At 38.2% G+C, this 27,571-nt stretch overlaps 1 protein-coding gene across 4 annotated transcripts in view; it reads right to left on the bottom strand.

The window, feature by feature from the left end:
- The window catches only part of CDK12 (cyclin dependent kinase 12), a 48,002-nt gene extending 20,434 nt beyond the window's left edge, over positions 1-27,568 (bottom strand). Inside the window, exons 1-6 of one of the 4 annotated variants that reach the window (XM_082373448.1) lie at positions 21,168-27,568; positions 16,025-16,906; positions 10,093-10,269; positions 9,005-9,144; positions 8,277-8,447; positions 4,870-5,059 (exon numbers count right to left, since the gene is read on the bottom strand). In XM_082373448.1, the coding sequence (XP_082229574.1) occupies positions 4,870-5,059; positions 8,277-8,447; positions 9,005-9,144; positions 10,093-10,269; positions 16,025-16,906; positions 21,168-22,216 (2,609 nt within the window). In that variant the 5' untranslated portion in view covers positions 22,217-27,568. The remainder of the gene's footprint in view (positions 1-4,869; positions 5,060-8,276; positions 8,448-9,004; positions 9,145-10,092; positions 10,270-16,024; positions 16,907-21,167) is intronic. The other 3 variants (XM_082373449.1, XM_082373450.1, XM_082373451.1) reach the window with 3 other exon arrangements.
- Between the last annotated feature and the right edge of the window lie 3 nt (positions 27,569-27,571).

Raw genomic sequence — 27,571 nt, 5'->3', positions numbered from 1 at the left:
TATACAAAAGGCTTTTTTTTTTTTGGCCACGCCACGGGGCATTGGAGATCTTAGTTCCCCAGCCAGGGATTGAACCTGGGCCACAGCAGTAAAAGGGCCGAGTCCTAACCACTGGATCAAACGTAATGATATCAGTAAGTTACTTTAAAATACGTCAGGCAGAAAAATAAAAAGGGAGCAAATATAGCAAAATGTTAATTGTATATGTATTATTAATTATATTAGTGTCTCAACTTTTTCTTATAATTTGACATTTTTCATAACAAAAAGTAAACTGCAACAATTCTGTGGCTATAACAGATTTTTCAAACAGAGAACATACCTTCGATCTGAACAAACAATTTTTATGATGAACAAGGCCCCTTCTACCAACAAACTGCCATCACTTCCTATACCATAAAGATACACAATTATGACTTTAGAGGGGTTCTCAAACGTTAATATGAAATAAGAATCACCTGGAAAGCTTGTTAAACGTTTTCTGGGCCCCATTCCCAGAGATGCTGATTCAGTAGGTCATGGTCCATGAATCCGCATTTGCAACAAGCCCACAGGTGATGCCAATGGTGCTGATCTGAGAACCACACTTTGAGAACCACTCCCTTAAAAGGATCACATCCACGTTTCATTCTGCTAAATATTCTGTCTTTGACAGTGATGTCAAGCAATATTTTAATAAAATGCAACATAAAATGTTGGGAAACTATTTAAAAACCATTATTAACTATTTTGGATTAACCATATTTATCTAAATTCTTGTGTAGTCTATTTATTCGCATTTACAGTTTGCGTTACGTCTTGCGGAATGAAAAGCCAATTCACCTTTTTTAAGGGACTGGGGATATCTCAGGTGCCTGATAGCTCAGATCAAGCAGAAAAGTGAGATAGAAGAGAAAAAAAAAAGGGCTCTTCTAGGAGGTGCTCCTCAAAGTCTGAGCAATGGGACAAAATATTAAAACAAAAAAACTACTAGCAACGAAATTTTACATTAAATCAACTCTTACCATTCCTAGTAAAGATTATGGGCACCTTACCCACCTGTCCCAGACATCATCACATTTTAAGTTCGATTTATAAGCAAATTCTGAGAGAAGCAAAAAGGAAAGAAATAGCTGACTTGAGCCCTATATTGAGACAAAAAGCATTCCTCAAATTTCTTGGCATCCTTACTTTGATCCCAAGACTCAAGGCAAGTCCTACTACGGTAGGACTGAAAGTTAAAATGGCAATAGATATACACTTATGGAAAATGAGGCTAGACCTAAACATCACCAGCACCTAGCATATTTCCTAATCCATCCCCCACCCCCTCACTCTCAGTAAATAACCTTTTTCATTGGAAACAGAAGCCATCAGGTGGGACCTATTTAACATATTTTTACCTATAAACTTATTTACACCTCTAACCTTGCTTTCTCTTTTCCCTTCAATTACAGAAAAAGTGCGTCAATCTCTTTTCTTATTCAAGGATAATCAGTATTACCACCTCTGGCCTTGACCCCATCTCCTTTAGAAACTCGTTTCTTTAAATTACTTTGGTTCTTTCTTGAATCTTCAACTTCCCCCTCTTTACTGATTTTCTTTTTGCTTAGCATTTAAATATGCTCAAACCTCTGCTTCTTTAATAAAAAATTAATAAATACAAAAAACTGAAGTCACACCTACAATCACCTTCCCATTAATTGTGCTACCCACCCACTTACCCCACACTTTCACCACTGACCTTTTAATTTTCAGATTCTCTCCTTGGGTCTTAAAATCTACCTGCATCACCTGACATCTATGACCACTCATTTCTTAAACCTGCCTATTTTGCATTCATATTTCCTTATTTTCTTCCTATCTGTCTAATCAGCCCCTCGGGTTCCATCTTCTCACATCTTTTCTATGCTTGATAACTCCTGAATCTACACTGCTAGTTTGAAACTCCCATGTGACCATATGCCTATTTGACATCACTACCCTGGATATATAACAGACATATCCAAAAGGGGTTTACTCTTCCCCCGACGCATCCTGCTGTTCCTTCTGTATTCCCTATATTGACCACTGTGCCACCCATCTAGATAGTTTCTTAGGACAGAAATCTTTGAGTTAAAGAACTTTGATTCATTCGCCACCATTCACTCACTCATCAAAGTCTACTGGTCTACCAAGTCCATCCTGTCCATCCTCTTCTAACAATGCCTTGGTTAGTTCAAGCACTGACCATTTCTTACATTGTTCTTAATAAGTCTCTCTGCCTCCAGTCCACACGCTATATAGTGACCATTTAGTGATGTTTCTAAAACAGAAGACTAATTATGTCTCTCCTATATCTAAAATAATTTGGTGTCATTTATACTTGTGTAATTAAGATAAAATAAACAGCATGGGGCTTCCCTGGTGGCGCAGTGGTTGAGAATCTGCCTGCCAACGCAGGGGACACGGGTTCGAGCCCTGGTCTGGGAAGATCCCACATGCCGCGGAGCAACTAGGCCCGTGAGCCACAATTACTGAGCCTGCGCGTCTGGAGCCTGTGCTCCGCAACAAGAGAGGCCGCGATAGTGAGAGGCCTGCGCACCGCGATGAAGAGTGGCCCCCACTTGCCGCAACTAGAGAAAGCCCTCGCACAGAAACGAAAACCCAACACAGCCATAAATAAATAAATAAATAAATAAATAAATAATTCCCATTTAAAAACTAAAAATAAAAAAAATAAACATCATGGAGCCCAACGCTGCTCTCCTCCCTCTCTCGTCAATGCTTTCTCTTTGTCCACCTGAGGACTCCTCTCTAGGCCATCTCACCCAGAAGTCTCTGTGTAGACAGAAGTAAATGGGCAAGAGCAGAGGCTGGCTGGATCAGACTAGACCATGAGACTCCTGCATCCTGCTTAGCAACCTGAGAAGGAAATTCACTTTAGTCTAAAACCTTATCAGCTTCCTGAATATGGGAAGTCAGGGACAGAAAGGGGCCTGACCCACCAGAAAGGACACCAAGCAGGACTGCAGTTATTCCCTGGCCTGAAACTTCCCCCAATAGAGGAGCAAAAGGAACAGAAAAAAGTATATTAATACTATAGTCCAGAAAGCTGCAAGATGATAGCCATCATCAAATTTCTGAAGCACTATTACTGTGGATACAGATTAACCAAGCCCAGCTTTAATGAGAATTGTGGTGGATCACAGGGATAGTGACAGAAAGGAATGACATATATATGTATATATATATATATATATATAATTTTTTTTTCTTTTAAGACTTTTTTGTTGTTGTTGTGGACCATTTTTAAAGTCTTTATTGAACTTGTTACCATACTGCTTCTGTTTTATGTTTTGGTTTTTTTGGCCGTGAGGCATGTGGGATCTTAGCTCCCTGACCAGGGATGGAACCCACACCCCTCGCATTGGAAGGCGAAGTCTTAACCACTGGACCGCCAGGGAAGTCTCCAGAAAGGAATGATATTTTTAATATCGTGTTTTGTCTAAAAAAGATATTTAAGTACAAATAACAATTTTACAGTAATTTGTACAATTAATATAATAATGCATTAATTGTATAATTTAAAAACAAAAAATTAACCAGCACCCTTCAATGGCTGTTACCTGTAAATAAAATTTAAGCTCCTTAGCAAGATATACAAGATCTTTAAATTGGCTCCTTGCAACTGTCCAGCTTCATCTCTTGCCATTATGTGCTTCACTCTTCTTGCCCTAGCAATACTGACTCCTTTACAGTTTTCCAAACATAACATGTTATCTTCACATTTATGTGCTTTTGTACATGCACTCTTCTTTTGCCTAGAAGTGTGAACCTCTGTTGTCAGCCTTGCTGATAAATTCCTATTCATTCCTCAACACTGCATCTTCCCAAATGCTCCCAAATTCAAGGGGAAAAAAAAAAAAAGCTTAATAAATGTTTATTGAATTGAGCAACTTATTTGTTTGGCTTCCCTACTAAACTCTGAAATCTTCAGGGACCAACCATCCCATGTGGGACTTTTAGTGCTAAAACCAGGACAGTCTCAGGCAACACTGGAGAGTTGGTCACCCTACTCCACAAAGACAGGAAATATGTCATAACCATTCCATATTCCCATCTAGATAATGTTTGTTAAATAGAACTGATCAGAAATATTTAAAACAAAGGGTGCATCAGACAAAGATGGCTATAAACAGCCCACTACCTACAGAACCAAACACTGGCCTTATTTCAATGGTACCAGACTTGCTTTTTATTCCTCAGTATGCAGGGCTATCACCAAAGACTACTGTATCTCAACTGATATCACCAACGCAATTTAGGCAAATAGCCAAAGAGGAAGAAAGCAGATGATAAAAACTTCTGAAGAATTAACACTGTTCTTCAACAAATTCCTGTCTGTCTATACTATTAAAACCCAGGAGTAAGTGCTGGGCAGAAAGGTCAGTCACCAACTACATCTGTGTTGACTCTGAAATTCGATAACTGAGAAAGTCTCAAGAGCAGTTAAAAGAGCAGGTATGTTTCTCCCCACTAAACAAAGGAGAATGTCATTAAGAACTTGATGTGTGTTTGAATTTGCCTAAGACCACAAAAGTATTATTTACTAACTATGGCAAAAGCTCTTTGAATATTCCTATAGGATGTAAGTAATTCTCTAAAATGTCTGCATTTAAAAAAACCTTTATAATCCTACCTCTTTTAGTCCTTACCAACACTGAGTCTGGAGACTCTGCTGATCAGAGTACCCCTATCACAAGCTGTTCCTAAGGTATAGACATCAGATGTACGTAAATGCAAAGAAGTGCATTACTGGGTTTACCTATAACCCCAATTAACTAGCTGAAACTAAGGGTGTCAGAAGAGAGGGAGAAAATGCTTAACCTCATATGGTTACTGTGTTACCTGTTGTTCAGCAAAATGTTAGAACACTTAATATCCCGATGCAGGAAATTCTTTTTGTGACAGTAATCCAGTCCTTCCATTAGCTGTTTCATGAATGACTTGATATGATCCTCAGAAAAGTGCACCAAACCAGATTCCAAGAGTCCCATTAAGTCATGGTCCATATACTCAAATACAAGGTAAAAGGCTCCTACACAGGATGAAGGAAAAAATTAAAAACAAGAGAAAAAGGATGCCGAAATGACAATGCGTCAAATTTTAACATCATTTTGGAGTTGACCATAAGCTTTCTGGAAAAACCACTTAATTTTATACATGGAGAAACCAGAACTCAAGCAGTTGAATAACTTGCCCATTCTAACAATAAATAACACAACTATTTTTTGAATTAATTTTCTGACTCATAGTCCAGTGCTCTTTGGACTACTTACTTCTCTGAAGGGACAACTGCCCCAATTAGATTGTATAATTAGTCTTTTATGATCTAAATCAGTTGGCAAATTACGGACCCCTTGGGCCAAATCCGGCCTGTCTATTGCTGTAAATAGAGTTTTATTTGTACTATACAACCATGCCCATTTGTTACACATTGTCTAAGACTATTTTGTAGAAATCTTTACCTTAGTTAACAGCACTCACATAATACGCCAGGGGTACATTTAGTACGAATTATTATTATTTTTTTTTAATTAATTAATTATTTATTTATTTTTATTTATGGCTGTGTTGGGTCTTCGTTTCTGTGCGAGGGCTTTCTCTAGTTGCGGCAAGTGGGGGCCACTCTTCATCGCGGTGCGCGGGCCTCTCACTATCGCGGCCTCTCTTGTTGCGGAGCACAGGCTCCAGACGCGCAGGCTCAGTAATTGTGGCTCACGGGCCTAGTTGCTCCGCCGCATGTGGGATCTTCCCAGACCAGGGCTCGAACCCGTGTCCCCTGCATTGGCAGGCAGATTCTCAACCACTGCGCCACCAGGGAAGCCCCTAGTACGAATTATTAATGAAATTTATAGTATTTAAGAACTGAAAGAAAAATGAATCATCTAATTCAATTTCCTAAATTTAAAAGTAGATAAAAGGCTAAGAGAACTGTGAAAGATTTGAAATCCACATTATCTTCCCACTTTCAGCAGAGTGCATGATAGAGGCAAATACTGTAACATAGGAAATACCAGACCTAGTTAGACAATGATCCATCCAGCCTAAAATTCTTCTCTCAGTAGCATAAAGGCAAGGATTCTTAGTCTAGGGGATAGGCTTCAAGGACTCTTTGAACTCTCTAAATAGCATACAACATTTTAAACACACGTGTATGCAACATTTTAAATGTATTTTTTTGAAGAGTGAATCCATAAGATATTTTAAAAGGTTCATGACCCCCAAAAAGTTAAGAACCACTGCATTAAAGGAATATCTTATCTTTAGCTAAGCCCTCGTATGAATTAAGAAAACACTAAAACTGCAAAAGAGGAGTGGATAAAGGACACAAACGGACAACTCAAAAAAAGAGAAAATAAGTAAAATTGATAGACATGGAAAAAAATTCAGAATATAAAGAATGCAATCCAAAATAATGATATCATTCATGCTTCACCTATCAGATAAGATGACAATTTTTTAAAAAGATAAACTCAATGATAGGGAGGATAAAGTGGGATGGGACTCACTGGTGGGACATAAATTATTACTATCTTTCTTAAAAGCAATCTAACATTAAATATGAAAATTCATTTGACCAAATAATTCTACTTCTAGGAAACTATATTAAGAAATAAATCAAAATACAAATATTTATGCACAAAGATGCTCAATGCAGTGCTATTATAATATTTTTTTAAACTGGCAACTAATTGTTCAACAAGGACTGGTGAAATAAATTCGGATTCATCTATCTTTATGCACAGTCATTAAAACATGTTAATGATACAGGAAATTGCTTATGACAAGTTATAAAACACTAAATACATTTTGATCTTGGTTATGTTAAAATAAATACAATATATATAAAATATAAAGTACTAGAAAAAAATATGCCAACATGCTAATACTACAGTGGTCTTCTGTGGATGCTGGTATACTGGGAGTGGGAGAGAAGTGATTGCCATTTTCCTTTTCTTACTCGCCTATGTTTTCAATTTTTCCACAATGGGCATGCATCACATCCATTCATTCATTTATTATTTTATGATTAAAAAATTTTTTTTTAATTTTTTGGCTGTGCCACACAGCATGTGAGATCTTAGTTCCCCGACCAGGGATCGAACCCGTGCCCCCTGCAGTGGAAGCACGGAGTCTTAACCACTGGACTGCCAGGGAAGTCCCCTATTGTTTCATGATTTTTTAAAAAAGAATTTAAACAGTACATGGTAAATTATTTAAACAGTACAGAAGGGCATGGATGAAAAGCAAGCACCTCTCCAGAAGCAACCAGTTAACATTTTCTTACGCTTTCTCACAGAAACTAGTTATACACTGTATTATTTTTATAATCAGAAAAGGTTAAAAAAAACACCCAGAAATATACCTAGTATACTTAATTCTATTCCAATCTAACTTTCATAAATTTATCTAAGCAGGATTTCCTCTTTTCTTTAAAACTACTTCTACTAAACTCAAGAGGTATTACTCCCCTAGTGCTAATATATGAGGCTCTGTAAAGAAGTCCAACTTAACTTTATCCATTACCCTCCTAATTTTATGTATTTCAATCATATTCTCTGTTAACATCTCAGGCTATATTCACAGATGCCACCTCTTCACAGCTGCCTCTCTCTAAACCTTCAGATTTACTTTAATAAAAGTAGGCTGGATGTCATACATAGACTACTTCAAACATAAGTATGGAAACAACAAACGAGTGTATCCCCCATAAACAAAAGTTACAAATCCAGGAAAATAAACCACTATGTGACCTGAAAACTGTTTTAGAAATACCTGCTTTGGATTCTAAACTGTATGAGTACAAAACTACATTAAAAAAAAAAAGGATGCATATAAATGAAGGATGTAAAAATGAGAATAACTGTCAAATCTGGGTTTTAATTTCCATTATTGTTATTACAATTTGTAAAAAACAAAACCAAAAAAACCCGACTTCAAAATGTTGGTTGGAGGAGAATCTTATATTGTTTATGTGCTGGCCTTATTAGGTGTTAACAGCAGACTCTAATTTTAATGATTAACAATGATTTCTAAAAGTGTAAGAGTACACTAATGACGAACAGACATTTTATAAAATAAGCACTGTTCAGCACAAGAACAATCTGTTAACATCTTAATTCTGATGTGGATTAAAGAAAGAAGCTGGACTTTAGTACAACTTGTTAAAAAATGCAAACAGGCAAACAAGCTAAGAAAGGGAAATAAAATGTACCAATCTCCCATGCAGAAACATGATTCTTTGCTAGTACCTTTGTCCTTCTTGAAATCCAGCGCGTCTTGTTTATCTGTGACAATTTCCTTCATGTTAACAACACTTCGGTGGATTAGCTGACGAAGGATTTTGATCTCACGAATGGCTGTGATTGGGAAGCCCTCTTTCTCATTGTCCAGTCTCACCTTCTTCAGGGCCACTAGCTCTCCTGTTACAACAAATTCAAACTGTTATATTACAATTAGCATTTTTTGGCCACCATCATGAATCAACCAATATATGCTCTTGCTCTGAAACAGACTTAATGCCTACTTTAATGCTACATGGCAGATATTTTTACACTGTTTAAAAAAAAAAAAAATCCTCATGTTCTCTTTCTTATCTTTGTTTTTTTTAAAGATTTTAAAAGTTTAATTCAATATTCTGTTAAGCCTAAAAATTTTGTATTATTAAAATATACCAATAATTCAACTACTTCATTTTATCTTCAAGGACTAGCCCCTTACCAAAGAGCAACTGACAAATTTTATTTTTACCTTCTCTTAAATTCCCAGCAAGCTTATTATAAAACATTTACAATGGACAGAAGGAGGAAGGTTTTTAGACAGTAGTAATTATACTATTCTTTTGGAAAATTTTAGTCTATTTCATAACTTTTGGAGACCAAATAAGAACTCAAAGTTTACTTTTGCTAAATCCACTGAAGACATCAGTACTGCTAAATTTTTAACCTTCTGACATCTAAAATTTTGTGGCAATATTTACCTGTGTCTTTGTCCTTGGCTTTATATACTTGGCCATAGGTTCCCTCTCCAATAATCCCAATAATGTCAAACTTGTCCACACAGCGTTTCCCCCAGTCACTTTCTGTTTGTCTTCTTTCTCCATAACGAGGACAACAAATTCTAAAAAAGGCAAAACAAAAATAAAAACAAACAAAAAAGTTATTTTAAAAAATTAAGTGTATTCCTTTTTTTCTTTTTCTTTCTTTCTTTATTTTTTTGGCTCCATCACATGGCTTGAGGGATCCTGATCAGGGATCAAAACCGTGCCCCCTGCAGTGGAAGCATAGAGTCCTACCCACGCCAAGAAATTACCTAAGTGTATTCAAAGAACAAAACAGAATTCTTTTATGATGATTTCTCTGGCTCCTGAGTCTTTTATCAGTTTATTAAAAAAGCAGGAACAAATGATATGAAATAAATAGTTTAAACAGTCTCTCACAGTGGCTAATCTCTCACAGATTTTCTTTTTTTTTTGCTTCAGGAAGACATAAGATCAAATAACAATAGATCTGCTACCTTAGAGTACTGGCTTCCTCAACCATAGACTGGGAAAATAATCCCTACATCATAGGGTTACTATGAAAGTAAAATATAAAACTTTGGCAATAATATGTGCTCAACAAATGGCAACTATTTTTACTACCAAGAGAAGAATGCTAACAATCAGAAGATCAAACTCAGATTCTACTACATTTATGGCATGGCAATTTATGTAGTTCAGGGGAAAAAAAATCCCACATCTATTAATTCTTCATTAATGTGTACATGGTTGACACCCTCTGAATTAAAGGATTTTTTTCTTCTTCAATACGCTAAGTATTATGAATTCAAAAGATACAGTGGGATCAATGTTCATGGTATACTTGGAATTGGGAAATTATTGCTTTTCTAAAAAACACAACATGGTATCTATGAGTGTAGATGAAAGGATTTTATCCATTAAAATTAAATAAGATCTACATTAGGCCCAATCCTCTATAAGCCTACTTATAGGTGTATAGGTGTAGGTTGAGGTCCAAAGGTAAGGAAGAAAGCTGTAATTAAGGATGGGTCCCTCCAAAAACTCACTTTGGTCTCTTTTTGTATGGTTGCTGAGGTGGTGTGATTGCCTTTGGTTCTGGAGAGTCTGGGGGAGATGGATCCCCACCAGGGAGCTCTGGAGGGAGAGGGAGGTCTGTGAGTAGATGACGTGGCCTTTGTTCCTTCTCTTTCTTTACAGGTTTTGAAGGTAGAGTTTCTTTCGGACTAAACAACAGAGAGGAAAAAATGAAAAAGATCACAATTACTTAAAGGATGTGCAAATAAAACTTTTCAAAGATTATAATGTCTGGCGGTTAAAAGATTACAAAGATTTTACTTTTAAGGGAAAAAAACCCTTAAAATAATAATATAACATAAAGTAATATAACATAAAGAAATGGAGTTTATCACAGTTAAAGAGACTTGGATTTTGCAAAAAGAAATCTATAGTATATTAAAAAAACCAATACAAAATTTGGCATATTATTTGTAGAAACTTTAATAAAGTTCTTTAATGTCCTTCCTAAGATTCTACTTGGATTTTTATTGAGATGAAATAAAATGCAGGAAGTTATAATCTTAAATTTGCAAAGCACCACTGCAACTCACGAAGTCACCAAACCTGCTCCATATTTTAACCAGCAATTAAATGACTGAAAGCCCAGCAATGCTATATTGGGTTGGCCAAACAGTTTGTTCAAGTTTTTCCATGTTACAGAAAAACCTGAACGAACTTTTGGGCCAAGCCAATACTATTATGCTACTAAAGATGTGGAGAGAAACTTGGAAAAAGAAAATAGTATTTTACAGTGTTTTGTAAGAAATACAGCTAAGCTGGAAATCAAAATAAGTGAAAAATATACTTATTTATTCTACTGGCTGGGAAGCAAAAGGCAACCATATCCGACCATCCAAAATGGATAAATAACCTTCAAACTAAAAATCTAAGGAGAAAGAGTCCAAGAGACTATTTCAGAATCATTAAAACACTGGTAGCAGAAGGTCTCTCATGATAATCAACAAATTTTAATAGTCAGTGGGGGAAACAGAAGGGATGGCTTTCCTGGAATAGATTAGAAAATTCAGTTTTCAGATCCAATTTTTAACCACCTCTATTTATGAGTAAAGGAAGGATTTTGTGCCATGCATGTCCTCAGAAAAGATAGTGCAGCATACGAATTCATGCCTACAAATAAAACCATGCTAGATAGTCTTCTGTATTCCATCACAGTATCAGAAGATTAAAAAGGATCTAAGAATCCTAACCACAGTACGAACCTCCTCTACGTTTTCAACAAGTGGTTATCTAAAAAAAAATTCTTTCATGAATACATCCACAGAACCATAAAGAACAGATCTACCCCTTGCAATGTATCTTTTTTTTTTTTTTTTTTCCCGCTGTGTTGTCTTTGTTGCTGGGCGCGGGCTTTTCTCTAGTTGCGGAGAGCAGGGGCTACTGTTCGTTGCGGTGCACGGGCTTCTCATTGGGCGGCTACTCTCTCTGCAGAGCACGGGCTCTAGGCACGTGGGCTTCAGTAGTTGTGGCACTCGGGCTCAGCAGTTGTGGCTCATGGGCTCTAGAGCGCAGGCTCAGTAGTTGTGGCGCACGGGCTTAGTTGCTCCGCGGCATGTGGGATCTTCCCGGGGCAGGGCTCGAACCCGTGTCCCCTGCATTGGCAGGTGGATTCTTAACCACTGCGCCACCAAGGAAGCCCTGCAATGTATCTTTTTAAAGCATACTGCTGCCCTGTGTGTGTGAAACACAATCTCAAAAGCTACTACTTCCTACCAATTTTCATCATTTTAATCTCTTATAAATCAGACAGAACAATAGAATCTAGTTTGTACCGTATCAACCAGAACTGGGGTAGTCACTGGAGAGCAAAACAATCACCTGAAACTTTCTGTTAAATTACTGATAGAGATGAACACACAACATTATTATAATTTGCACTAAGATTTTTCTACCCTGGGAACAAAGCCTGTTACCAGAAAACTCTTGAGTCAGGATGCCATATAGATTTTTTAAATTTCCCCAATTTTTAAGACATTTGGGAAAGAAAATTCCTAATTTTTCAACTAATGTCAAAATATTTTTTATAAATTTCAATTCCTCATGACTCAGAAATAGATTCCATCTTGGTTCTGTGTCACTAGAATCAAATTATCTGAATTCTTTCACCATCATTTAAGTTCAGTCTATATTTTATATTTACACTTGTTTTCTCCAAAATTTACTTTATGGGTTCAAATATTGTTTGCCACTGTGAAATGTACATTGCTTCTGAAAAATTATATTTTTAGTATGTTTATGTCAAGAAAGAATGAGTGTTTGATGGGATATGTACTACCAGTTCAGGGCACACAAGTTAATAGAGGTCAAATTCTGTTTCAACAAATTCCAAATGTACCAAAAACCTTGGAATAATGATGACCCATAAAATTGCAGTGCTTAACAACATTATGCTCTTTAGCCTTTAGTGTAGGGCACTCACTAAAATAAAGCTCTATATAGTTCTGAGGGCATACAGTAGATGCAGAGAGCCTAACATATTGGAGCAGATACTGAACATCTAAGTCATTACTTGAAGATTCAGTACCAGGAAGTGCTGATCTACCCTATCAATATCAGTATTTCCTGGTTCTCCATTTATACCTGCAGATGGGTTCACATGTAGTGACAAGGTTGCATAATGCTTGTGTATAATTAAAAAAAAAAAAAGTTGCCAAGCTCCAAGATGCTGAAATTTTAGAATCCGGAGAGTCTCTTGGAATTTACGATGCTGGATTTAATCTGTAGGTACAATGTTAACACCTCTAATAAGTTTTTATTGTTAATAAAGAAAAAAATATGAATTTACATATGAACTATGTGAAAAGAAATTAATTCTTTTTTTTTTTGGCCATACCACGTGGCTTCAGGGTTCTTAGTTCCCCGACCAGGGATAGAACCCGAGCCCCCTGCAGTGGAAGCACGGAGTCCTAACCACTGGACCACCAGGGAATTCCCGAAAATTAATTCTTATTAATTAATTTTCAAAACGTAAAATAAACTACTTTAAATAGATCATTTATCTCCTTCCCCTTAAAGCAGGTTGTTTAAAAAGTGATTTATTTTTATAAATTTCTATTAAAAATTTGAGTGAATACATTAAAAACATTGTATTAGCATTCTAGTAAAAAACAAGCATTCTATTAGAAAAATCCTAAAATCGAATCTGAATGTTTACCCAGGTCTACTCTACACGAGCTCAGTACTTTAAAAATACAGCCTTTAAGAATAATGTAGACTTTACTCAAGTCTGATAAGACTCCAAATGAACCAGGCTATCAAAAAAATAAAACAATATTTAAAAAACCCTATGTGGTTAACTGAAAATTTTTTAAAAAGCAGCAGATCCCCATGAATAGCTATGTTCATGAAGAATGTACTGTATCAAGGTGGATGTCTGGCAGCCTTTGCTTCTTGAAACCAAGAATTGTAGACCATGAATCAGAAAGGTTTTTGCAATACCATTAATTAAATTCACTCCTGCATTTGATACCTGGGTTAATACACTCCTGGCCCAATATATATGTTTGAAAGAAAAGTTTCATTCTTTTCCCAAAAGGACAAATCCTCTAATACAAGCTTTATGTCATCCAGGTGGCAAATAATTTCTTAACTACATGCCCGATGTCATTTCACACAAGCCCTGACCCTGGCTCCTTCAGCAGTTTTACTTATTCAAATAATCAATATTTAACGGCTGCATTCTGTGTTCTATGTTTAAAGCACTGTAGGCAATAAAAAAGATGTTAAGTCACATTCTCAACATTTAAGCTCCTGAAGCCTCACATGAGAGAAAGTAGAGAGGAATATGAATCCCATGTGCAACTTTCAGATTCCTTCCTAAAAAGTTTTCTTACATAAAATTATTTTTCGGGACTTCCCTGGTGGTCCAGTGGTTAGGACTCCGCGCTTCCAATGCAAGGGGGGCGGGTTCAATCCCTGCTCAGGGAACTAGGGTCCTGCATGCTGTGCGGTGTGGCCAAAAAAATTTTTTTTTTAATAAATAAATATTTTTCATGTGAAAGATAGGTGCAGCTGGTACATGGACAGAGTGGCACCAAATAAGTAAATAAAGACAAGAACAGAAAAACCATCTTGAATTTACAGTTTTACAGTAAAAAAATAAAACTGATAGTGGAAGAAATCTTCACTTCCATTTTTCTACCTTTAATAAGGACTATAAAATAAAATAGTTACACTTTTGGAATCAGAATAAATATATAACAAAAATAATTTTCTCACTTCATTCTCTCTCTTACACATTTTTAAAGATAGCTACACATACTCAAATAAGCACTGAATGGTCTTACCTTACCCCTCATCCGCAATCTGAAAGATAAAAATTCCTATGTGCTTTCTATCAAAATTGTTCCACCTCTGGAAACCTGCACTCTATGCTGACGCATGGTAGGTAGGTTCAACAGCTATTTGGTTAGCCAAGTAAACATTTCAAAAGGAAGATTCTTAGCCACACTGATATTGTCCTAGCCACTACGTAAACTAATATTTAAACAAGGTTCCTGTGGATAGATAGTGGCCTAGGTTCCCTTTGGATGAGACTCAACTGACTATTTTCCAACAAAAACTGTAAAAATATATAGCTTGTATCTATGAGAAGTATATTGTGTACCTCAAACAAATTTTCTACATAAATTTCAGGTTCTGTTCTCCTTTGCAGTTCTCAGGATGTGGCAGAATTCATAAATACCTATTAATATTAGAAAGAGCATGTGGAATTTTTCTTTAAAATCAGATTTACAGCTATGTATAGTAATGGAGCCATTCTTTTAAATAATCTCTTTCCCCCTCATTTATTGCACTTGCACCCTCTAAAAAAAGCGCAGAGTGTAATCTGAAAAAATATAGACCTAAAGGGCTGAAATGTGTCACTGTTCAAACTACTGATGTCACCTGGAAAGTAAGGGAAGCTTGGGAATTGGTTTGGGATGCAAGACCGTTAATACTTATTTTTGTGCTTACAATGGAAGTTTGTTGCAATAAGTGAAACTCATATCCTCCAGAACAAGAGGGCAGAATCTCCATAGAAAAAAGAATAACACAAAGACTGCCATGGCATATGTCACTGCTAAATCATGTTTGTTTGGTGGTACTTGCCTGGCTAGGCCTGTCAAGAAATTAAACAAATATATTTCCTAATGCCTTCCACGAAATCAGATTCATGCTTCAAATCATTTCAGTTTTCAACACTCAGAGGACTCATTAAAATTAGAGCTCTTCCCATCACCCCACTGTGAATTTATATTCTAATTAGCAAAGATTCTACATATTGTTCTTTTCTTCTTACAGGATAATTAATTTTTTTAAAGCATCAGGAGGAAAAAAAAAAAAGTAGCTATAAAAGACATTTTTGGGACCACTGAGGATATTATTATTATTGATATGCTACTGATATTATTTAATAAATGAATAAGTTTTTTAGGGTGATAAAGGTATTGTGATCATATAGGAAAATGTTCTTGTTAGGAGAGACATGCTAAAGTATTCAGAAGTGTCATGATATCTACAGTTAAAACAAATGTGGCAAAAAATTAATAACCGGTGAATCGAGGTGAAGAGTATACAGGTGTTAATCATATTCTTTTAACTTTTCTGCAGCTATTTAATATTAAAATTTTCAATGTAAAAATTTAAGGAGAAAAACACATGATTTTTTAAAATTTGAATCAAAATTATCAATACACTTATGAGAAAAAGGGTTATGAGACCTCAAACTGTAATTCTCTTTTCCTAATAAATGTCATGCATAAGGACTTTTCCACTGAAAACCAAACATCAAAGGCATTTCCTATTCATGAAAGCATTCTAAACAGCCATGCATTAGGGCAATTTTGACAAAGCTTGAGAACAAAAAATACATTACACTTCGAACAAGAGGGTTAAAATTTCCCAGTTAACCATAGGACTTACCTATCCATGTCATCATCTCCCAGTAATAAGGGTGGGAAGGGCAGAGGAGGCAACGTTGAAGTTTTTAGGTGTGGAATAGCAGCTGTTACAGATACTTGAGTCTTCACAGAAACCTGTACAGGGGGCTGAGAATTTGCCTGAGAGGACAGAGTTGATGTCCTTGGGTGAATAGAAGGGGGCAAAGTTGAAGTACTAGAAGAAAGAACCTGACTAAATGCTGGTTGGGGAGGAGGCAGAGGTGGTTGCTGTGGAAGAGCTGGTAGTGGAGGCAAAGGTGGCAAGGGGGGTGTCTGAGGTGGAGGGGTAGTAGTTGGTAAAGGAGGTGGAGAAGTAACTGTGGGAAGAGGTGGAAGGGTCTCCTTTTCAGATGTCTCTGTCTCTTTTGGAGTAGCAATCTCCTCTTTCAGTGCTACAGGTTTAGAGTCTCTTGTTCCCTGTCCTTTTGAATCTTTAAGAACAGGATGCTTCTCAGAGTTCTCATCCAACTTTATTTTCCCTGTATCTAAAGAACTTTTCACCTCTGTGTTTAGATGTGTTACATTCACCAGTTCAGTATCTGGGGCAGATTTTTCCAATTTTACACCTCTGGGTAACTTTTTAGACTCCAAGCCTGAATCCTTAGCCTCTACTGAACTGTTCTCTTTTCTAGGCAAAAATATAGGTGAACCCTTGGATTCCTTTCCATCCATTTTTGCTGCAGCAGCAGCTGCTCTTTCTTTCTTTTTCCTACTGAGTTCAGCTCCCAAGCTGGAGTTCAGTGGAAGCCTGACAGGTGAGATACTGGAATGTCGACTGCGTGACCCGGATCTCTTCTTTTTACTATGAGAAGTTGAGTGTCTTGAATATGCAGGACTTCTACTTCTAGACTTCATGGATTTTCTACTGGAAAGAGAAAACAGCAGTTTAAAATAGATAGACTACAGCAATATGGAATAGATCAGTTAAGCAAACTATGAAGAACTGTAACTTAAAAAACCCACTTTGAGTATTTAGCAATCTTAAAAATAGATTAGGTACCATCAAATAATAATAATAATGTATCAATATTGGTTCATTAATTGTAACAAATGTAAGATGTTAACAATGGGGAAACTGAGTTTGAGGACATAAAATAATTCTTTGTACTATCTTTACAATTTTTCTGTAAATTTAAAACCGTTCTTTACTTAAAAAAATAGATTAGATGGGCTTCCCTGGTGGCGCAGTGGTTGAGAATCTGCCTGCCAATGCAGGGGACACGGGTTCGAGCCCTGGTCTGGGAAGATCCCACATGCCGTGGAGCAACTAAGCCCGTGTGCCACAACTACTGAGCCTGCGCGTCTGGAGCCTGTGCTCCGCAACAAGAGAGGCCGCGATAGTGAGAGGCCCGTGCACCGCGATGAAGAGTGGCCCCCACTTGCCGCAACTAGAGAAAGCCCTCACACAGAAACGAAGACCCAACACAGCCAAAAATAAATAAATAAATAAATAAATTAAAAAGGGAAATTCTTTAAAAAAAAAAAAAAAAAGGCTAAGTCATCTAAGCAAATAAATTTAAAAAAATAGATTAGAAGGAAATAAATCCTGCATGGCAACATATTTCAATCATATAATCTAAAAATTATCCACTACTTATTCAACTGAAGGAAGATGGATGGATACTTTTTTCCCATGTTAGAAAATACCCATATTCACAATGATTACTTTTAGCATTTTGGTTTAAGTATGTGATAAAATGAAAACATGATTTTAAAAAGTCATACTTAATGCTAAATGTGGGTTGTATCAATCAGGAAGTTAAAAGTAACTAGCACACGTCACCAAAACCTAAATTTTTAAAACTAGACAGCTATTTTATTGAGAAATCCCAGGAAAAGATTCTGTTCCTTGTATCCTCACTTTATAATTAAGTTGCGCCTATACTAAACAAACCCCCAATATACAAGAGTTAGGATTTACAAAAACTAGATAAACCGGAGAAACTGTCTTACCAAAATAATTTATTAGAAATTCTTAAAACTATGATGACTTCTAGTACTTTCAAATATAAAATGATTTCCAATAAACTTTTTAGGAATTCATAAGGCAAGGTATTATTGCACGTTCAACTTATCTTCTCCATTATTAAGGAAGGATTGGGAAGTAAAATCTGGGAATCTATAAGGCAGATTATTCTAAATTAAAACCCAAACCCTCATTAATTCTTTTTTGCTTTTTAATAAAGCCTAATGTGCTCAGGGCTCAGTGTGAGGAGGAAAAAAAATTAGCACAAAAAATGTGACTGGACAAAAGATAATTTGCCCAGTAGTGTAAAACGAATTGTTCCCATTCCAGATCTTCAATATCTCCCTTTATCGTTGATCATTGGTAAGATTGATGTGATTCAAAATGTTTCAAAACAAATAGCATATACATGGTAAGTGAAACAACTCACATGATGTTAGTCATGATTTTCTTATACCTATAATGCTTTTTGGAAACTTTCTTCCAAGTTTATTAAAATGTAAAGTTATCATTGGATTCAAAGTGCTCAAAACAACAATAACAACAATGTATATATGAACACGAGGATATAAAATACTGAAAGTAGTTAAGTGAATTTACCAAATATCCAATTACCCTTCAGAAAACTAATACTTCTCTTGTAAATGAGTGGCTAAAACAAGAGGTATTCTCATATTGAATTATAGGCTGGTCTAAAACTAACATTATCTCAGGAAAACACTAAATAATGTCAGAGACCATGCTCTACAAACCACTGTTTCTTTCATCTTTCAGCATGACTAAATCTTCCTAAGGAACTCTGTTACAAACCCTCAACTTCTGAACAGAAGCCTACTGTTAACAGGACGTTTGGATGGCCATAACTTATATAAACGTTACATTTGAGGTCCAGGTCCACTCTTCATGGAAAAAAAGGGGTAAAAGGGAACAACAAATAGGTAAATGCAGGCAACAAAAAAAATTGTCTTCAAAAACAAATGTATTTTTTCCCTGAATTAAGTTAGGTTCCACCATTTGAAATGAAATTTCTACTATTAATCACTACTAATTTGGTGGATGCAAAGATCTTGCGTTTCTGCCAAAGCATTTTCAGTCTTTAAAAATGAAATCTTTTGTTTAATTTTGACTGTCTCTCTCAAGGAAAAAAAAAAAGAGAATACCATAAAAGGGATCTGTATGTTCCTCCACTCTGACTCTAAGAAATTGAATGAGGAAAAATACGTACATAACGCACACACACAAACACATAATGCTCTTTTCAAGCCAACTAAAAATGTGCATGTGACTCCAGGATTATTATGTAGTGTTTATATTTGTGTCCTATAATACTGTGTCTCCAATTCTTTGATTTATTTTTACCAACATTGCACTAGTTCCAACTAAGTGAGTAGAGGAAGAGAGAACTTGAGATTTGAATCCAAAAGGAATCATTGCAAAGTAGCAGTTTTTACTGAAACTTGTTTTAGTGCTTTAGCCTCAATGTAATTCTGTATTCCCAAACCCCATTAACAATCAAAAATTCTCAGAATAGCCTTTATGAAACTACTCCCTCAAGAAAACAAATATTCTGAGAATATTTCTTAGGCATCCTTTAAAAACTAAGCAATTTTACAAATGGTACACTTAAGACATCCATTTCACTGTATATAAATTTACCCCTCATCCCTCCAAAAAAAAAAAAAACAAGTGAACTCTAGCTAATGGTGTACATGCTAAAGTGTTTACAGTGAAGTATACGGATGTCTGCAACTTACTGAGATGAATCAAAACAAATGAAGGTGGAGAGATGGATAGAGATGATAAAATGTATAGCAAATATTAATTGCAGAATCTAGGTGGTACATACTTGAGTCCTCACTACAATTCTTTCAACTTTTCTGTGTTTGAAAAATTGTAATAAAATGGAGGGGAAAAGCCTAAGGAACTTCAAACTCTGACAGCTAAGAACTCCTGTAGCTTGATGAATTCAAACTAGTTTATGAATAATTATAACTTTAAGTCAGCAAAAATTACTGACATTGACCATATAAAAGACATGCATGGATTTTTTCGAATTCGCCTAATTTCTCTACTAGTGTTCAACATTTTCCTCATGCTTTGATAGAATTTACTGACTGGCTCCAAGTACCAGGCACTGTACCTGGCTATGCACTCATATTTACTAATTAATCCTCACAACAACTCTAGAAGTAGGTAGCTATTATTCTCATTTCACACACAGAGAAATTAAATTATACGCCAAAGGTCACAAAGCAAGATTAGGATTCCACTCAGGTAGAACTCCAAAGCCCAAGTTCTGCTTTTGAGGAAAATGTTAAGTCCACAAAGAGGGAGGTACATCTCATCACCTAGGAACAAGAACAATTTTCTGTAGACAATTCACTTCAACAATTAAATTTCAAACTAACATGACTTTCTCACCAAAAATATCACAGTGAAGGTACTATTACCAATTTTTAAGAGAAAGACTTTGAAATTCACCTGTGGTCACAAATAAGTCAATGGTGATGCTGTAAATAAAATCAAATTATCCTTGGAACCAATTTCTGCTAGGTTATACCATAAAAGGGAAAAAGAACTACTTGGCTGAATTTCCACTAGAAACATCACATGAAAGATAGGAGTCTCCTCTAAGTTATCAAAAAATTGTCAATTAGGAAATAAACTTACAAGTTTGGAGACTCAGTGAACAGCACAAATGGTAGATGACTTAGGCAAATAGCCCCGAGATAATACAAATGAAAATTTTTAATTTCTTACATCTCCAATCAGGTCCAATGAAGCCTAAGGCACTAATACCAAAGTGATTTTTAAAAAGTTAAGACAAAGCAACCGAAATAGCTGGATAAACTCTGGGCACCAGTATCAATCCTATGCAGTCAGTAAGCAGAAGCCTATGATTCTTCTCACATGGGAGCTTACAACTGAAGATCCCACCACTGGAAGTACCTACCTTTAGCAGCTGTAGGCATGTGAACTCTGCACTTCTCCAATTCTGGGTTAAGAGGAGACCAGACTCACCTACATGATGACTAGCCAATAGCAAAGTGTTCTAGTCAATGATGAACACCGGGGGCTTCAACAAAATGCTAACATGTCTAATCGCCAGTTCCTCATAAGCCACCGTAAGAAAGAACGGACTGTTAGACAAATAGCTCACCTGGGGAGCGGACTCCGGCTCAGAGAGCGCTTGCTCAGGAAAGGGCTGCTGGACCGCCTTCGGCCGTAGGGACTGGGTGATCTCCCACTGTAAGAGCCACTCCTTTCATAGCTGGAAGAACGTCGCCGGCTATAGGGACTCACAGACCTCTGTCGTCTACTGTAGGGACTGGGTGACCGTGCGCTGGACTGGTAGGCCGAAGGTTCCTTGTAAGGTGGGCTGATTGACTGCCTTCTTGAGGTACTTCCCGGACTCTTCTTGTAGGAGTCATAATTGCTAGAGGTGTGAGATCTCGGGGGACTAAGGTCATAATCTTGGCCGTAAGAAGCTCCTGAGGGGCTATCATCTTGCTTGGGGCTGTCCGACCACTTCCGGTGGGGGCTCCTGGACCTCCGTTTGGGGCTGTCCACGGTTTTGTAACTTTTGGGTGTTTCCCTTTTCCGATGACTTTTACTCCGGTCTTTGTGCCCGGACTTCAACTCACGTTCTTTCCGGGTCTTCTCCTTATGGAGTTTGGATGACCTGGATTCCTTGTTGCTGCTGCTTTTGGAGATCTGCGTCTTCCCATGGTCATCATTCTCCTCATTTGAACGCTTTGAACTTCCTGATATCCGGTCCTTCATCGATCCCGACTTGCTGGAGGCTTCCAGGTTTTTTTCTTTCTCTGACTGTTTAGTTTTTAGTAAGTCCCGGGAACGTCTGTGCTGGTGGTGACGGTGTTTGTGCAGGCGGTCACTCCGATCAGTCCCGCGACGTTCATCATTCTCCCTCCGGTCCAGTTTGAAGGCCATGTCGTCAGAGAAGGTATCGGAATCAGAGCTAATGTCATCATACTCCACCAAAGGTTTGATAATTGTACCCAAAGGTGCTGCTTCGGGGGTCACCAACCCCATGTCTTTGGAGTGCTTGGACCTATGCCGCTTGTGCTTCGACACCAAGCGGTGACGCTCTCTGCTGTTGGAGCTGCCACCTCCCGATGACGGCTGCAAAGTTCCAGAAGCTCCTCCACTCCCGTCCTTCTTGCCCCCATGTCTCTCTGGATTGGGCATTCCCTTTCCCCTGGCCTCAAAAAGGGGAAAAAGTTCCCCAGCACTCCAAAAAGTAACCCCCACCCTCCCCCCCAGCCCCAGCCCCACGCCTACCAAAGCGCCCCTACAAGGGGGTGGGGAGGGAAGGGACGGTAGCCCAGGCTCCTCCTCCCTCCCGACTCCTCAGCACCCTCCTACATGAGGTGGGGGGTGAAGGAGCCAGGGAAGAAATGAGAGTTCCTCAGCAGTGGAGTTGCGAGACAACGGGTAGCCGCTCGAGTCTGTTTCCCCTCCTCCCCACGCCGAGCCAATCCTCAGGCCCAGGCGCCGGGGAGGTCGAGGAAGTAGGAAGCCGACGGCCCGGGGCTGTGGGGCCGACTCCGGCTCTGGGGCCCTGTGAGGACTGCGCGCGCCCTTCCCCTACCAGGGAGCCCGGCTCGGGGCGGCTTCCTGTCGCTGGGGTCCCGCGGCCTAGGTGCCTCACGCCCCCTTTGTCCCTCGCTCCTGAAAGAGCCCCTTTTCTAGCTTCCGCCTCACCTCAATACCTCACCCTCACTCGCTCCCTCACAGAGACTCTCAGTCACACACTAGGTTAAACCGAAACGGCACTGGGAGGAGGGGGGAGGGGGTAATCCCAGGAAATATCGCGAGAATCTGCAGTACTCTCGCGGTATTTCGTGCTTCCTTTCACCTCTCGCCACTGCCTGTTCAAACAACGCGAGAGCAGGTCCCAGGCCAGAAACGCATTCCGCCAGATTCTCGCGATAAGATCCCAGCTCCCCGTTTGAGCAAAACTTTATTGAAACGGACCTAGGAGGAATTTTTTAATTCAAGACTTTATTAATAACTCAGTGAACAAATACATATTCCCAAGTTCCGGCACAAACTAATTTTTGCATACTCTGTAACAGCTCCTTTAAATACCAGGATGAAAATATTGTCAACAGGATAAAGGGCAAATGTGGGACTGTTTCAACCCAAGTGCCTAAGTATTAACGATTCTTCCCACTTAGGTAGCATACACTACTACGTGCATTATTACTAATTCTCGTACTGCCCTGCAAAACACAATTTCCTCATCCCTATTTTACAGATAAGGAAACCCGGACTCAGAAAAATTGAGTAAGTTACTTAGGGTAACAAAGCTAATCCAGCAAGGGCCAAAGAAGAGATTAAAATTCACGTCTGGGGACTTCCCTGGTGGTGCAGTGGTTAAGAATCTGCCTGCCGATGCAGGGTGCGTAGGACCGGGAATATCCCACATGCCGTGGAGCAATTAAGCCAGTACACCACAACTACTGAGCCTGCGCTCTAGAGCCCGCGCTCTAGAGCCCACGAGCCACAACTACTGAGCTTGCATTCTACGACTACTGAAGCCCGCACACCTGGAGCCTGTGCTCCGCAACAAGAGAAGCCACAGCAATGAGAAGCCCACACACCACAGCGAAGAGTACCCCCTGCTCGCCACAACTAGAGAGAAATCCCGGGCACAACAACGAAGACCCAACACAGGCAAAAAAAAAAAAAAAAAAAAAAAAAAAATTCGTGTCTGACAAACTACAAGCTCTTTCATTGTGTGGCACTACCACTCTCCAGTCTGCTTAAAATCTTAAGAACCTTGAAAGCTCATCACCTCTTGAGATCCTCTTATGGCTCTTTTGGAATCATTTAGCCATTTATCTTCACACAGAAGATTATAGTTATGAACAAGCAAAGCATAGTATTCATGAACAGGAAAAGGTATCTTACACTGCTCCTCATTTTTTATTTTTCAAAATTCCTTGCACGTGTTAACTCATTCCATTCACAACTTACCTCTTCACAACTAACCCCTGAAATAAGTTGCATTAGTGAGGCGACTAAGGAACAGAGAAGCTAAGTGTCTTGTCCAAGGTTCCCCATTCTTTTCTTCAATAAATATAAGTGTGTGAGACGTTAAGTCATTCTCTGTGTACTAGTGCCCACTGAGGGCCCTCAAGAAGGATATAGACAATATAGTCATACCTCAAAATATAAGGTAATAAATGTCATAAGAATGATACAGAGCAGTGTGGAGGTTCAAAAGAAGGTTGGGAGTGGTAAGAGAAAGCTTTATAAAAGTATGACATTTGAGGGGCTTCCCTGGTGGCACAGTGGTTAAGAATCCGCCTGCCAATGCAGGGGACACGGGTTCGATCCCTGGTCTGGGAAGAGCCCACATGCCGTGGAGCAACTAAGCCAGTGTGCCACAACTACTGAGCCCGCATGCCACAACTACTGAAGCCCGCACGCCTAGAGCCCGTGCTCAGCAATGATAAGCCACCGCAATGAGAAGCCCGTGTACTGCAACGAAGAGTAACCCCCACTCGCCGCAACTAGAGAAAGCTCACGCGCAGCAGCGAAGACCCAACACAGCCAAAAATAAATAAACAAAAATTTTTTTTAAAAAAGTATGACATTTGAGTTGGACCAGAAAGAGTAGATAGGGATTTGTATATGCAAAGAGCAGCCAGTAAATTAGGAGTCAGAAAACATTCTGAATGAAGGCAGAAAAATCTACTCTCCAAATCACTCCCTGAAAATGTTCTTGTTGCTTTGGGTCACATGGGTACAAAAAAAGTTTTTTACTTAAATGTTTGAGTCCATAAATCTTCATTTAAAAAAATGAAAAAGACGGGGAATTCCTGGTGGTCCAGTGGTTAGGATTCGGTGCTCTCACTGCCAGGGGCCCCGGTTCCATCCCTGATGGCAGAACTAGGATCCCACACACCGTGCGGCTCAGCCAAAAAAAAAAAGGAGAAAGACCAAGTTTTTCATGACAACTTTTTAATCATCTACGGAAGTAAAATTAATACTATCAAGAAAAAAGAAAGAAAAAAAGAGGATAGAGTTAAGTACTCGAACTCAGGTGTGGTAACTCCTCATTCATTGCTGCAAGAGGGCCTGGATGTAAAGGTCTCCACCAGTGTCTAACATGATGGCAGATGACATGAGACTTAATGAGCCGATTAGATGAAGTGACTAGTCCACCTTATTAAACGTTGGCATGAGTTCAGCAAAATTACTCTGATTTTTTTCTATCTTTTAAATGAGATCAAGGTTTTGACCCAGGATGCACCCACAACCCACAGTAAAATGGAAAAGTGGGGATGGCAAAAGGAATTGTGATGATGTGGCAAATTAAATCTTGAAGAGTAAAATTCATTATCCAAATTAATCCACCATTATTCCAGCAGTAGAAACTTTCTTTTTTTTTTATTAATTTATATTGGAGTATAGTTGCTTTTTTTTTTTTTTTTACTCATTGTGTTATTTATTTATTTATTTATTTATTTACTTGGTTGCACCAGGTCTTAGTTGCAGCTCGCTGGCTCCTTAGTTGAGGTACATGGGCTCCTTAGTTGTGGCATGTGGACTCTTAGTTGTAGCATGCATGTGGGATCAAGTTCCCTTACCATGGATTGAACGGAGGCCCCCTGCATTGGGAGTGCGGAGTCTTAACCACTGTGCCACCAGGAAAGTCCCTGGAGTATAGTTGCTTTACAATGTTGTGTTAGTTTCTGCTGTTCAGCGAAGTGAATCAGTTGAACGTATACACATATCCACTTTTTTTTAGATTTCCTTCCCATTTAGGTCACCACAGATCACTGAGTAGTGTTCCCTGTGCTAAACAGTAGGTTCTCATTAGTTATCTATTTTATACATAGTAGGGTATATATGCCAATCCCAATCTCCCAATTCGTCCTACCCCCTCCCTTCTGCCCTTGGTAACCATAAGTTTGTTCTTTACATCCGTGATTCTATTTCTGCTTTGCTAATAAGTTAATATGTACCATTTTTCTAGGATCCACATATAAATATCATATGGTATTTGTCTTTCTCTTTCTAACTTACTTTGCTTAGTATGATAATCTCTAGGTCCATCCATGTAGCTGCAAATGGCATTATTTCATTCTTTTTTTATGGCTGAGTAGTATTCCATTGTGTGTGTGTATGTGTGTGTATATATATATATATATATATATATATATCTCACATCTTCTTTATCCATTCATCTGTTGATGGACATTTAGGTTGTTTTCATGTCTTGGCTATTGTGAATAGTGCTGCTATGAATATAGGGGTGCATGTATCTTTTTGAGTTATAGTTTTGTCCAGATACATGCCCAGGAGTGGGATTGCTGGATCATATGGCAACTCCATTTTTATTTTTGGGGGGAACCTCCATACTGTTTTCCACAGTGGCCGCACCAACTTATATTCCCATCAACAGTGTAGGAGGGTTGCCTTTTCTCCACACCCTCTCCAGCATTTATTATTTGTAGACATTTTAATGATGGCCATTCTGACTGGTGTGAGCTGGTACCTCACTGTAGTTTTGATTTCCACATTTCTCTAATAATTAGCAATGTTGAACATCTCTTTATGTGCCTGTTAGCCATCTGTATGTCTTCTTTGGAGAAATGTCTATTTAGGTCTTCCGTCCATTTTTCGATTGGTTTTTTTTTTTTTTTTTTGGTTATTGAGTTGCATGAGCTGTTTGTATATTTTGGAAATTAAGCCCTTGTCGGTCTCATCATTTGCAAATATTTTTCTCCCAGTCTATAGCTTGTCTTTTCGTTTTATGGTTTCCTTTGCTGTACAAAAGCTTATACGTTTGATTAGGTCCCATTTGTTTATTTTTTATTTTTTTTAAAAGATATGGTACATTTTAAAAAATACTTATTTATTTAGGCTGTGTTTGGTCTTAGTTGCGGCTCATGGGATCTTAGTTGCCGCATGCTGCATGCAGACTCTTAGTTGAGGCACGCATGTGGGATCTAGTTCCCTGACCAGATCGAACCCAGGCCCCCTGCACTGGGAGTGTGTGGAGTCTTACCCACTGGACCACCAGGGAAGTCCCCTATTTGTTTATTTTTGCTTTTATTTCTATTGCCCTGGGAGATTGACCTGAGAAAACATTGGTATGATTTATTGTCAGAGAATGTTTTGCCTATGTTCTCTTCTAGGAGTTTTATGGTGTTATGTCTTTAAGACTTCAAGCCATTTTGAGTGTGTCTAAATTTTTAAATACAACTGCTGAGATTGGCCCAAAAACTGGTGAGAATTGTGCCTTTGTAAAATAAGGGTTGCTTCCCTCTACAGAAAAACTTTGAACTCTGAAATTCCAGGACTGCATGATTTGCTTTATTTGCATGACCTTCCAGGGCAGGGAGTCAGGGCAACTCTGGGAAGCCCAAGGTGATCAGTCAGGTGATGACTGTAGTTTCCCTGTAAATCCCCCAAAGCAGGTCAGAAAGCTTCTCCTTAGGCTGTACACAAGGGGAAATATTTAACTAAAGTTATAATAATTTTCCCCCACCCCAAGGCCAATTTGTTAGTTTAGATTTTGGTTTA

This window comes from Balaenoptera borealis, assembly GCF_965194805.1.
Source record: "Balaenoptera borealis genome assembly, chromosome: 20".
NCBI lineage: Eukaryota > Metazoa > Chordata > Mammalia > Artiodactyla > Balaenopteridae > Balaenoptera > Balaenoptera borealis.
Note: the sequence above shows the minus strand (reverse complement) of the source record. Positions and strands in the feature narration are given on the sequence as shown.